Genomic DNA, 14,577 nt, shown 5'->3' with positions numbered 1-14,577 from the left:
CTAATTTTCGTGTGAGATTGATTAAATTTTGGATATATTCTTCATTAGAAATTGTGCATTGATAAAAATAGACATCTCTGAATATGCATTCTTATGTTATTATTTGATAAGCTCTTTGAATACACACACCATTCGATTTCGAGAATAATATGCATTTAAAAGTAGAACTTATAAAATAATGTATTCAGTTAAACAGCAAATCCCTGACGTCTTCTTGAAACTTCATTCAACATTCAACAATGAATTTAACCCAAATGGTAGTATTATTAGTATTTTTTATTCACAAGTTTATGAAATAAAAACAGACATCACTTTTCAACGTATATGATCATATTTAATACAAACAAAACATAATTAGAAACAACAGATTAAACTTTTCTACATTATCAACATATGTAATTATATAAGTTTAATGTAAACATAGTTAATGTTGTGAGTGGATATTGATACGAACACAAGGGCCGATAACTCAGTAATGTAGAAATACCGGATTGGCTTTAGTACCTAAGTCGTGCGTTTGGAACTGGGCGATCGAGGAAATGTAACTGATTAGTTTTTAGTGAAAATTTGATCAGTGAAATATTAAAAAAAAATGGGTCAATATATAATTACTCACGATAAACATTAACATAATCATTGATCAACGCAAAAATAGCTAGAAATAATTGATATATATATAATATATATTTGTGTATAATTTACCAATAAAATCGGAAATACCAACTCGCCACAGCAATAACGGAGTGAAACGAAGGGAAGTATTTCTGATAGATCGGAAAGGCAAAATCTCCACATATTTGACAAAGTTATGACAAGATGCTTATCAGTAATTATCACATGAAGTTTGATATGCGATAGTTCATTCAGTAGGTGGTTTAAATCATAAAAAAAATCTTTAAGCTACTATAATCAAAACAGCTGTAGAACGAGATTACATAAAGTGATATAATTTATTTACAAAATGTATTTTGTATGAGAATAAATATTGAAACGAGGCTACTTTACAGAAATAAACATAAGGACGAGGTTACTTGATAGAAGGAGGCATGGGAACGAGATTAGTATACAGAAAAAAATATTTATTGTACTAGAAGTAAAAGGGAGTTACCTTGATACGAAATCAGTTTGAGTTAAAACGATATGAAAATAAAGTACATTACTGGTATGACTTACGTTGTAAAGGAGAGCTAGGAAAAAAAATTAAAAATCAAAAAAATTAAAAACCAAAAAAAAAAAAAAATAAATCCGTTTTTTCCGACTTAACCATTACTTCAACTTTTGTGTCACTCATATATATCATATCAATGTTTTTTCTATGGAAAACATGGCAAGTGAAATCTGCGCTCAACAGGATATAAATTAATGGCATTAAGAAGAAAATTATTAGACATTTTCATAAAACGATGATCCTACAAAGCTATCTTTTTCCCGAGTTATGTAGTGAACAATTATTTGAAACAGTTTATAAGAATGATTTAATAGAACTAGCTGCCCTAAATACTGTGAATGTTGATACATTGACGGTGTGGGGGATTTAGCTTCCTTTCTTTTCTTTAAATCGTCACACAAATATATCTTCTAACAAACATACTAACGAGTACAAAATTTACATATGAATAACGAAAGTATAGATGCACAGCGCCAGAATTGGCGCACCACGAAGTTTGAAAGGTGACTTAGCGAAAGGAAAACCAACTTGCGAAATATATCCGTTTACAGTACAAGCAACTTGCATGATTCCTTACGTCAGACAGGGTGTTCACGTTTAGTCAATATCATTTCATGTTTTTCTTACTGTCTTTTGTATTTTTTTCACAATATCAGTTCAGTTTTTGCCCATTCTGCTTACGCCAGCTATGGTGCAAAAATTCAGTCAATATCCTTTAATGTTTTTCACAATATCATTTCTATTGTTCATTCTGCTCACGTCTGCTATGGTGTCAACATTTAGTCAATGTCATTCTATGTTTTCTTATTGTCTTTAGTGGCTTTCGCAATGTCATTTCTTTTGCTCATTTTGCTTAAACACACTATGAATCTGTTCGTTATTGTAGATTCTGAGATTCCCTTCACTGGGTGTTACCGTATCGACAACCATAGCGGTACCTACATAAGAAGTTGGAACGGAACCGGCTGTTGGGAACATGCAAATCCACGGTTTCATAAAGGTCAAGGCCACTTTTTCCATTATACGTCTTTCAGATCGTTCACATAATAACATTCTGCGAATAAAAATAAACGAATGCAAACATCATAGAACGGAAGATAACAATGTTAACACAATGTCAATAAAACTTTATAAAAATACATGCTCAATGTATACAGTGAGACACATGTAAGATTACAATGGGAAGAATCAGGAGCTCCGGAGGAGAAAGCGACCACTGCGTTACAACAATGTTACCAATCTATTTCAAACCTTTTTTAGGAGTAGTATTTATCAAACTAAAACCATTTGATGAAAAATATGGTTTAAATACAAATTCATAATTATTATGGTGGCTAACAAATATCATAGCAACGATTACGAAAAACAAGAGTTTCAGGGTAAATAAATGTGTAAACATAATGTTACCTCCGATGAATTTTATGAAAAGGATATTTTTTTTGACGAAGAGGTAATTATATACTTACGCTGGTTTAAATATAGATAACTTGTCAAATGCCATTTGTTTAAGAGAGTGTTCGACTTCACCCTGTAAAAATAATAATAAATATCATCGAAATATGTACGAATTACAAACGATGCACTTTAAAAATAAGTTTATTTTACTCTCGCGTTAATAATATTGAAAATAGATAAACATTAATAATAGTCTTTATTTCAAGTCAATGGCTCTTTCATTCAGGAAATCGTCTTCCAAGTGGTTGACATAAATCTATGCATTGTTTATATCATGGAATACACCACGGTCAATACATAATCTATTGAAATATCACCGTCAGTTTATCCCAAAAAATAAGAATGACAAACTAAATTGTCTCTCATAAAGCTCATTGTGCATTCATTATTTTTTTGTTTGTTTTCAATGACTACTAAATCTGACTTTTCTGATTGGCTGATTCTTTTATTTAAACCACTATGAAAAAACCAAGAATGGCACGAAAACCCGACGTTATCGTGACGTCACCATAGAAACATTGACGTTGCGTAATGATAAATAATCCCTCGGAAAATTAATGTTATCGTACGTGTGAAGGTATTTTATCGTATGAAATAGTCTGGAAAAGAATTATAAGCATAGACATATTGTTTTAATTTAGGCATTTATGTCACTATTTTTTTTTATAAATTTCATCGGGTTATGAAATATATTTTGCTTGCACACTTTAGTGAGAATCCGCTACGCGGATTTACACAGTTTGCGAACCACATTTCTTTCATACCACGATGGAATTAAAAAATAGTGACATAAATGCTTAATTCAAAACAATATATGAACAGATAAATGGGTTCATCTTGGTTTATGTGTTCCAACCTTGGTTTTGACGTAGAGAAACATGCTGTCCTTGTTAGCTGAAGATGCCGTAACAACACTGAAGTGTTGACAGCCTGTCGACTTCGCTATCTCGGCGCTTTTCAGTACATAATCACGATCGACTTTAATGAATCCTTCCTGCATGAAACCAAAGAAAGTCAGCGAAATAATACAATGATTTGCAATATAACTTCCAGGAATGCAATATAACCCAACAGTCCGTAATACCTTATGATATTTCCTCAAATAGAGACCTACATCAAGACCATGATGCTTAATTCATGAAAATTATTATGACAAAACATTTGTTGACAAAATTACTGTAGCTTTTACAGCAATTGTGCTGTTTCTCCCTTGATTTCGATGAGTTCTAGATGGTTCGGTGAATGGCGGCTCGTAAACCGAAGGCAGATCTATCGTATATTCCGTCTTTACCTATCACAGAGTAGCCTCCCTTTATTTTGTGTTTCGTGAGCGAAACTCACGTCGTTTTCTCTAAAAAGTATGACGTTACGCTCACAAGCATATGATGTCATAATCAATACCTACCTGTAAGGGCAGATAACTCTCTTATTTGTAAAAACTGAATATATCAAACGGAAAGTGAAATCGATGACAGATACAAAACATGTGTCATTTCAAGATTATTAATTAAGTCATTCACCCCTGAAGACATATTTAGACTCTTCTAGATCAAGAACTAGAACATTCCTTTTTGATATTTTAGGGGGAAAACGTGTTTGATGTCTGTGGATTGTCTCATAACCTAGTACCTTTCCGGCTTTTCCTCTGGTAGTTCCTAAACAACAATAACCAACTTGTGCCCCCTGGAATGCCTCTGTGTACTCTTCGAGTTTGTCATAATCGATCACTTTTCTGTAAACAAAATCCCCTAAAATAAGTTTTTTGTAATTTAATATGATAAAGAACTCTTTTTTTCTAAAATATATTGACGTCATTTTGTAAGCCAATCACATGCAACGTTATAAACGATGATTTTTTCCCTAAGATTTTTAAAGGTGTTTTAGTTAAAGATACTCCATCGCCGACAGAGCAAAAATGGCATTCATCATTAGAACAATGAGTGGTGTTAAATCTTGTATATATATGTCTAATTAACACAAAAAAATTATATAAGATAATTTATTTTGCCTTTGGTTTATGCGCAATCAGAATTTCATTCCATATAGGATATAGTGCCACGGATTTTTTTCGGGATGCAATTAATTTTTTTTAAATATTTTTAACTTAAAGTAAAATTAGAAGCTCAAACTTTTCAATGGTGATAATGTTGTAAAGTAAGTAACTTTTGTAACTGAAGAAAAATAAATACCAATTGTCAGCGGCGGAGCATCTTTAAATGAAAATGTCTGATACAATAAGCATTGAACTATAAAATCAAAGTTGTCGAAGAGTTAGTTAAACATCTAATATGTAACTTGAGGTATACGTACAAACTCTGGTCCGGGGTCAGGGGTCAGGTCCACTTTCCGACGACCAATGAGAACAACTTTGTTGAATATTCTATTTTTAGACAAGGCTTTAACAAGTTCCTTCCCACATTCTCCGGTATATCCTATTATGAAGGCAGTCTTCCCCATTTCTCTATACTGTTTTGCTTTATCCTGGAACTCTTCGGACATTCTTCACGCAATAAATAAACAAAAAAATTATAAAACTTTCATCGAAAGACGAAGTTAGCGAATATATGGTCATGTTCCAAAATTTGTGCAAATATATATAGAAAACCCTATGAGCTGCCTACTGATCAAGCTGGCCACCGAATCCTACGATGTTTTTCTCAGCAGAGAATTATAATACTAGATTATCTCCCTCTAGCTTAAACCGATAGGGCTATCATATACAGCAGGTTAAACTCTTCTTTCGAACAGCAATGGAAATCTTAACCCATAAAAACAGCCAAAAACCAAAACTTACTGTTTCTCCGACATCCATTTTTGATGACCGTAATATATATATACTATGGTCATCAGTGTGTGCACAATGCAGACAGGTCCATTTGGGGAATGACGCACATGACTTCTCGAGTCGAACACAAGACACTGCCATTTACAAACTGTAGTATTTAAAGTGAAAACTCTCACTGGCTATTTCATTATATTAAAGACATGAGTAAAAAATCATATCAAAAATAAATTTAAAACAATCTGATCATTGGCATCAATGCTGTGGACCAACTAATTTTCGTGTGAGATTGATTAAATTTTGGATATATTCTTCATTAGAAATTGTGCATTGATGAAAATAGACATCTCTGAATATATATTCTTATGTTGTTATGTTATAAGCTCTTTGAATACACACACCATTCGATTTCGAGAATAATATGCATTTAAAAGTAGAACTTATAAAATAATGTATTCAGTTAAACCTGCTCTTCAACCTTCACACACCATTCGATTTCGAGAATAATATCCATTTAAAAGTAGAACTTATAAAATAATGTATTCAGTTAAACCTGCTCTTCAACCTTCACACACCATTCGATTTCTAGAATAATATGCATTTAAAAATAGAACTTATAAAATAATGTATTCAGTTAAACCTGCTCTTCAACCTTCACACACCATTCGATTTCTAGAATAATATGCATTTAAAAGTAGAACTTATAAAATAATGTATTCAGTTAAACCTGCTCTTCAACCTTCACACACCATTCGATTTCTAGAATAATATGCATTTAAAAATAGAACTTATAAAATAATGTATTCAGTTAAACCTGCTCTTCAACCTTCACACACCATTCGATTTCGAGAATAATATGCATTTAAAAGTAGAACTTATAAAATAATGTATTCAGTTAAACCTGCTCTTCAACCTTCACACACCATTCGATTTCGAGAATAATATCCATTTAAAAGTAGAACTTATAAAATAATGTATTCAGTTAAACCTGCTCTTCAACCTTCACACACCATTCGATTTCTAGAATAATATGCATTTAAAAATAGAACTTATAAAATAATGTATTCAGTTAAACCTGCTCTTCAACCTTCACACACCATTCGATTTCTAGAATAATATGCATTTAAAAGTAGAACTTATAAAATAATGTATTCAGATAAAACCTGCTCTTCAACCTTCACACACCATTCGATTTCTAGAATAATATGCATTTAAAAATAGAACTTATAAAATAATGTATTCAGTTAAACCTGCTCTTCAACCTTCACACACCATTCGATTTCGAGAATAATATCCATTTAAAAGTAGAACTTATAAAATAATGTATTCAGTTAAACCTGCTCTTCAACCTTCACACACCATTCGATTTCTAGAATAATATGCATTTAAAAATAGAACTTATAAAATAATGTATTCAGTTAAACCTGCTCTTCAACCTTCACACACCATTCGATTTCGAGAATAATATCCATTTAAAAGTAGAACTTATAAAATAATGTATTCAGTTAAACCTGCTCTTCAACCTTCACACACCATTCGATTTCTAGAATAATATGCATTTAAAAATAGAACTTATAAAATAATGTATTCAGTTAAACCTGCTCTTCAACCTTCACACACCATTCGATTTCGAGAATAATATCCATTTAAAAGTAGAACTTATAAAATAATGTATTCAGTTAAACCTGCTCTTCAACCTTCACACACCATTCGATTTCTAGAATAATATGCATTTAAAAGTAGAACTTATAAAATAATGTATTCAGTTAAACCTGCTCTTCAACCTTCACACACCATTCGATTTCGAGAATAATATCCATTTAAAAGTAGAACTTATAAAATAATGTATTCAGTTAAACCTGCTCTTCAACCTTCACACACCATTCGATTTCTAGAATAATATGCATTTAAAAGTAGAACTTATAAAATAATGTATTCAGTTAAACAGCAAAACCTAACGTCTTCTTGAAACTTCATTCAACATTCAACAAGGTGATGAACTTAACCCAAATGATAGTATTATTTGTGTTTTTATTCACAAGTTTATGAAATAAAAACAAACATCACTTTTCAACATATATGATCATATTTAATACAAACAAAACATAATTAGAAACAACAGATTAAACTTTCTACATTATCAACATATGTAATTATATAAGTTAATGTAAACATAGTTAATGTTGTGAGTGGATATTGATACGAACACAAGGGCCGATAACCCAGTAATATGGAAATACAGGATTGGCTTTAGTTCCTGTCGTGCGTTTGGAACTGGGCGATCGAGGAAATATAACTGATTAGTTTTAGTGAAAATTTGATCAGTGACTGAGATAAAAAAAATGGTTCAATATAAAATCACTCACTAAAATATTTACATAATCATTGACCAACGCAAACAAATGGCTGGAGATAATTTCCAATCGCATAATTTTACCAGTAAAATCGGAAATATTAACTCCCCATGACATTAATGGAGTGAAACGAAAGGAAGTATTTCCGATAGATAAGAATGGCAAAACCTCCACATATTTGACAAAATTCTGACAAGATGCTTATCAGTAATTATCACATGATGTTTGACATGCGATTAGGTTCTTCAGTAGGTGGTTTAAATCTTAAAAAACCTCAGAGCTAGTAAAATCAAAACAGATGTAGAACGCGATTACAGAAAGTGATATAACATCTTCTTATTTACAAAATGTATTTTGTATGAGAATAAATATTGAAACGAGGCTACTTTACAGAAATAAACATAAGGACGAGGTTACTTGATAGAAGGAGGCATGGGAACGAGATTAGTATACAGAAAAAAATATTTATTGTACTAGAAGTAAAAGGGAGTTACCTTGATACGAAATCAGTTTGAGTTAAAATGATATGAAAATAAAGTACATTACTGGTATGACAATAAAGACTTACGTTGTAAGGAGAGCTAGGGAAAAAAAATCCGTCGTTTTTTCCGACTAACCATTACTTCAACTTTTGTGTCACTCATATATCATATCAATGTTTTTTTCTATGGAAAACATGGCAAGTGAAATCTGCGCTAAACCAGGATATAAATTAACGGCATTAAGTAGAAAAATATTAGATATTTTCATAAAAAGCTATCTTTTTCCCGAGTTATGTAGTGAACAATTATTTGAAACAGTTTATAAGAATGATTTAATAGAACTAGCTGCCCTAAATACTGTGAATGTTGATACATTGACGGTGTGGGGGATTTAGCTTCCTTTCTTTTCTTTAAATCGTCATACGAATATATCTTCTTACAAACATACTGACAAGTACAAAATTTACATATGAATAACGAAAGTATAGATGCACAGCGCCAGAATTGGCGCACCACGAAGTTTGAAAGCTGACTAAGCGAAAGGAAAACCAACTTGCGAAATATATCCGTTTACAGTACAAGCAACTTGGATTCTGCATGATTCCTTACGTCAGACAGGGTGTTCACGTTTAGTCAATATCATTTCATGTTTTTCTTACTGTCTTTTGTATTTTTTTCACAATATCAGTTCAGTTTTTGCCCATTCTGCTTACGCCAGCTATGGTGCAAAAATTCAGTCAATATCCTTTAATGTTTTTCACAATATCATTTCTATTGTTCATTCTGCTCACGTCTGCTATGGTGTCAACATTTAGTCAATGTCATTCTATGTTTTTCTTATTGTCTTTAGTGGCTTTCGCAATGTCATTTCTTTTGCTCATTTTGCTTAAACACACTATGAATCTGTTCGTTATTGTAGATTCTGAGATTCCCTTCACTGGGTGTTACCGTATCGACAACCATAGCGGTACCTACATAAGAAGTTGGAACGGAACCGGCTGTTGGGAACATGCAAATCCATGGTTTCATAAGGGTCAAAGCAACTTTTTCCATTATACGTCTTTCAGATCGTTCACATAATAACATTCTGCGAATAAAAATGAGCGAATGCAAACATCATAGAACGGAAGATAACAATGTTAACACAATGTCAATAAAACTTTATAAAAATACATGCTCAATGTATACAGTGAGACACATGTAAGATTACAATGGGAAGAATCAGGAGCTCCGGAGGAGAAAGCGACCACTGCGTTACAACAATGTTACCAATCTATTTCAAACCTTTTTTAGGAGTAGTATTTATCAAACTAAAACCATTTGATGAAAAATACGGTTTAAATACAAATTCATAATTATTATGGTGGCTAACAAATATCATAGCAACGATTACGAAAAACAAGAGTTTCAGGGTAAATAAATGTGTAAACATAATGTTACCTCCGATGAATTTTATGAAAAGGATATTATTTTTGACGAAGAGGTAATTATATACTTACGCTGGTTTAAATATAGATAACTTGTCAAATGCCATTTGTTTAAGAGAGTGTTCGACTTCACCCTGTAAAAATAATAATAAATATCATCGAAATATGTACGAATTACAAACGATGCACTTTAAAAATAAGTTTATTTTACTCTCGCGTTAATAATATTGAAAATAGATAAACATTAATAATAGTCTTTATTTCAAGTCAATGACTCTTTCATTCAGGAAATCGTCTTCCAAGTGGTTGACATAAAATTATGCATTGTTTATAGTATGGAATACACCACGGTCAATACATAATCTATTGAAATATCACCGTCAGTATCAAAAAAAGAATGACAAACTAAATTGTCTTCATAAAGCTCATTGTGCATTCATTATTTTTTTGTTTGTTTTCATACTAAATCTGACTTTTCTGATTGGCTGATTCTTTTATTTAAACCACTATGAAAAAACCAAGAATAACACGAAAACCCGACGTTATCGTGACGTCACCATAGAAACATTGACGTTGCGTAATGATAAATAATCCCTCGGAAAATCAATGTTATCGTACGTGTGAAGGTATTTTATCGTATCAAATAGTCTGGAAAAGAATTATAAGCATAGATATATTGTTTTAATTTAGGCATTTATGTCACTATTTTTTTTTATAAATTTCATCGGGTTATGAAATATATTTTGCTTGCACACTTTAGTGAGAATCCGCTACGCGGATTTACACAGTTTGCGAACCACATTTCTTTCATACCACGATGTTAAAAAATAATCTTTCATACCACGATGGAATTAAAAAATAGTGACATAAATGCTTAATTCAAAACAATATATGAACAGATAAATGGGTTCATCTTGGTTTATGTGTTCCAACCTTGGTTTTGACGTAGAGAAACATGCTGTCCTTGTTAGCTGAAGATGCCGTAACAACACTGAAGTGTTGACAGCCTGTCGACTTCGCTATCTCGGCGCTTTTCAGTACATAATCACGATCGACTTTAATGAATCCTTCCTGCATGAAACCAAAGAAAGTCAGCGAAATAATACAATGATTTGCAATATAACTTCCAGGAATGCAATATAACCCAACAGTTCGTAATACCTTATGATATTTCCTCAAATAGAGACCTACATCAAGACCATGATGCTTAATTCATGACAATTATTATGACAAAACATTTGTTGACAAAATTACTGTAGCTTTTACAGCAATTGTGCTGTTTCTCCCTTAATTTCGATGAGGTCTAGATGGTTCGGTGAATGGCGGCTCGTAAACCGAAGGCAGATCTATCGTATATTCCGTCTTTACCTATCACAGAGTAGCCTCCCTTTATTTTGTGTTTCGTGAGCGAAACTCACGTCGTTTTCTCTAAAAGTATGACGTTACGCTCACAAACATATGATGTCATAATCAATACCTACCCACAAGGGCAGATAACTCTGTTATTTGTAAAAACTGAATATATCAAACGGAAAGTGAAATCGATGACAGATACAAAACATATGTCATTTCAAGATTATTAATTAAGTCATTCACCCCCGAAGACATATTTAGACTCTTCTAGATCAAGAACTACAACATTCCATTTTGATATTTTAGGGGAAAAACGTGTTTGATGTCTGTGGATTGTCTCATAACCTAGTACCTTTCCGGCTTTTCCTCTCGTAGTTCCTAAACAACAATAACCAACTTGTGCCCCCTGGAATGCTTCTGTGTACTCCTCAAGTTTGTCATAATCGATCACTTTTTGTTCCTGTAGATAAAAAGGCAGTAATAAGGTTAATTATTTTTCAAAATGTATGTAACAATGTATAAATTCTTGCGATGAAATCTAATTGTTTACATTGCACTCGATTTTCTCTAAACAAAATCCCCTAAAATAAGTTTTTGTAATGTAATGTGATGAACTCTTTTTCTAAAATATCTTGACGTCGTTTTGTAAGCCAATCACATGCAACGTTACAAACGATGATGTTTTTTAAAGGATTTTTAAAAGTGTTTTAGTAAAATGAAATTTTTCGATACAATAAACCTTGAACGATAAGAGCAAAGTTGTCGAAGAGTTAGTTAAACATCTAATATATAACTAGAGGTATACGTACAAACTCTGGTCCGGGGTCAGGGGTCAGGTCCACATTCCGACGACCAATGAGAACAACTTTGTTGAATATTCTATTTTTAGACAAGGCTTTAACAAGTTCCTTCCCACACTCTCCGGTATATCCTATTATGAAGGCAGTCTTCCCCATTTCTCTGTACTGTTTTGCTCTATCCTGGAACTCCTCGGACATTCTTAACTCACACAATAAATAAACAAAATAAAATTAAAAAACTTTCATCGAAAGACGAAGTCAGCGAATACATTTACATGTTCCAAAATTTATGTAAATATATACAGAAATCCTTTCATTCTATTTTATGAGCAGCCTACTGACTAGGCTGGCCACCGCATTCTACGTTGTTTTTCTCAGCAGAATTATAATACTAGATTATCTCCCTCTAGTTTGAAACCAGAATATGCCGTAGAGACAAAACTATCAAGCCACATCTAATTAATATTCTAAAGATTGGTGTCCAGTATATCTAATGACGAACAATAGTAGCTGTGAACACACATACAAAATGTACATGTGTATACTATCTAAAGCGGTTGTGTGTGTACACATTGCTCGTTCTCAGGGGTCAATAAACGTAACGGTAGCATAATTGTGAATGTGTGTATAGTGAATACATAAAATGCTATGCTTACATTTGCCAACATTATTATCAATTTACCCGTATAATACGAAATATTCATGTGTACTTTATTTCGTGGGTAGAATTATTCGTGGTTATAGTGGATGAAGCAATAGTGACAATATATATATATATACATATATAGTTGAATACGTTGTATTTATATACATGGTCTCACAACAACAAAACGAAGCAGCGAAATCTTCTATACAATGCACATATCATATTATACAGTATATAATCCGTAAGTCAAAAACAAAATGGTGGATGGGTATATTTACTACCAACAACAACCCGTAGATCATTAAAGGTCATTGGCATGATTCAGCAGTTTTGTGTTATAACACACATACCTTGTATAGAAAATATTTAAACTAATAGATACATAAAATATATATCTGGATACTTACGTTTACAATATTATTAGATACCCCGTGAAAAATCAAACGTAAAATGTCCCATACGTTACACACTGAAGGCCTCTTACCACATAACTATTATTGGCCGATATAGGTTAACATCTAGTACACGTGTGCCAGAGGAACCTAGCCGATAGATAGTTCTTCCGTACACACAATACACAGCTACGTTTATGGAATATGACTATCCAACCGATTAATAGCTCTCTACATTTCAGTCATAATAATTTGATATTACGATCATTTCGGAAATATGTATCTAGTGCCTTCTACGTGAAATCATACGCTTTCAAGATAAACCAATAGGATGTTCATACACAGTAGGTTAAACTCTTTCTTCGAACAACAATGGAACACTTAACACATCAAAAACAGCCAAAAAACAGAAACTTACCGAATTCTCCAGCATCCATCTTTGATGACTGTAATATATATTATGGTCATCAGTGTTTGCACAGTGAGGGGATAGGGTCATTAGGGGAATGGCATCCAGGGTTTCTCGAGTCGAACACAAGGCACTGCCATTTACAACCTACAGTATTTAAAGTGAAAGCTGTCACTGACTATTTCATAATGTTAAAAGAAATGTTCAGCAACTCTTGACAAAGTGGCACCGATGCTGTGAACTACCTAATTTTCGTGCGCAATCTATTAGATTTTGCGTATTTTGCAGGCAAGTAGATATCGCAAAAATAAATTGTCGCGAAAAAGTGTTTGGCATTATTAAAGTACAATCTTTTGGCTCTATATATTGCGAAAGTATTTTGCACAGTAATGTCTATGCCGTCTTTGCATATTACATTATGTACCTTATGTTCAGGTAAATTGACGCTTAAAGTGTGAAGTTATTTGATCAGATACTGCCATAAAAAATACGTAAAATTATACTCTTTGTTACAAAAAATATTTAGCGGTGCGCAGCCTGGCGGAATTAGAACACTAAGTGAAGGAAACCAGTCTACTTACCAAGGGTGCGTTCTTGTTGTACAGTTCACGAGTCACAGATCCACAAAACCCCAAAAAACCATGTGGTATATGTATGAACACTGTAACCACTCTATTGTGAAGATTCGTTAATATTTTTGTATCAGTTTGTGTTTTTGCTAGGGCGTTCGGATATACAAATATATATTGTTAAATGTATATGTGACCAAATGACACACAATCAATTCTAAACTGCAAAAACAAGATGAAACTAATAACATACAAAATATATTGCATTTCTGACAATTAAAAGAATGTCGCCCTGAACGTTAGATACACCTTTTTAAGTACCAGTGATTTTGTCTATGATTTACATTAAACTTTCTACTTACCATTTACATTGGTTCCCGTCTAACTTACCTTCCATCAGATGGTACAGATGATAATATATATATTGACATACAATCATAATCATTATATTCTATGCACATACATGTACATATTACAAAACAAACAAACGAGTTTATGATATAAAAGAATAATTTGGATATAAAAGAGAACGATAAGTTCACATAACCGTTCTTGATTGTCATGGTGTCTAACAAATGGAATATTAAAAATAAAGCGGCATCATTTTGTCACATTTCAAAGTTAATATTTATGATGAAAATACATGTAATGTGAATATTTCATAAGTAAAATTCCTTACCATTGGAAATTCTCATGTAGTTACCGAATCGAATCTCTGTGTCGAACCTGTGTTCTGATCT

The 14,577-nt window shown here is 32.4% G+C and overlaps 2 protein-coding genes across 3 annotated transcripts; both read right to left on the bottom strand.

The window, feature by feature from the left end:
* Window positions 1-1,215: 1,215 nt before the first annotated feature.
* LOC138330285 (oxidoreductase HTATIP2-like) lies at window positions 1,216-5,142 on the bottom strand. Its single transcript, XM_069277781.1, has 5 exons — window positions 4,930-5,142; window positions 4,253-4,371; window positions 3,480-3,617; window positions 2,635-2,696; window positions 1,216-2,222 (listed from the first exon to the last, which is right to left on the bottom strand). Exons 1-5 carry the CDS (start codon window positions 5,120-5,122, stop codon window positions 2,000-2,002), a joined length of 735 nt encoding a protein of 244 aa, XP_069133882.1. The 5' UTR covers window positions 5,123-5,142; the 3' UTR covers window positions 1,216-1,999.
* A 3,236-nt stretch (window positions 5,143-8,378) lies between these two features.
* Window positions 8,379-13,894, bottom strand: LOC138330280 (oxidoreductase HTATIP2-like). Of its 2 annotated transcripts, XM_069277773.1 has the most exons (7): window positions 13,850-13,894; window positions 13,278-13,415; window positions 11,831-12,020; window positions 11,374-11,481; window positions 10,602-10,739; window positions 9,741-9,802; window positions 8,379-9,328 (listed from the first exon to the last, which is right to left on the bottom strand). In XM_069277773.1, the coding sequence occupies exons 2-7, from the start codon at window positions 13,325-13,327 to the stop codon at window positions 9,106-9,108; spliced, it is 771 nt and encodes a 256-aa protein (XP_069133874.1). In that variant the 5' UTR covers window positions 13,328-13,415; window positions 13,850-13,894; the 3' UTR covers window positions 8,379-9,105. The 2 variants fall into 2 exon arrangements, with proteins under 2 accessions (XP_069133874.1, XP_069133875.1); XM_069277774.1 differs by lacking the exons at window positions 13,278-13,415; window positions 13,850-13,894 and adding an exon at window positions 12,875-13,082.
* Window positions 13,895-14,577: the final 683 nt, after the last annotated feature.

The sequence above is a fragment of the Argopecten irradians genome, chromosome 8, assembly GCF_041381155.1.
Source record: "Argopecten irradians isolate NY chromosome 8, Ai_NY, whole genome shotgun sequence".
Classification (NCBI taxonomy): domain Eukaryota; kingdom Metazoa; phylum Mollusca; class Bivalvia; order Pectinida; family Pectinidae; genus Argopecten; species Argopecten irradians.
This window is presented reverse-complemented; position numbering and strand designations above follow the sequence as displayed.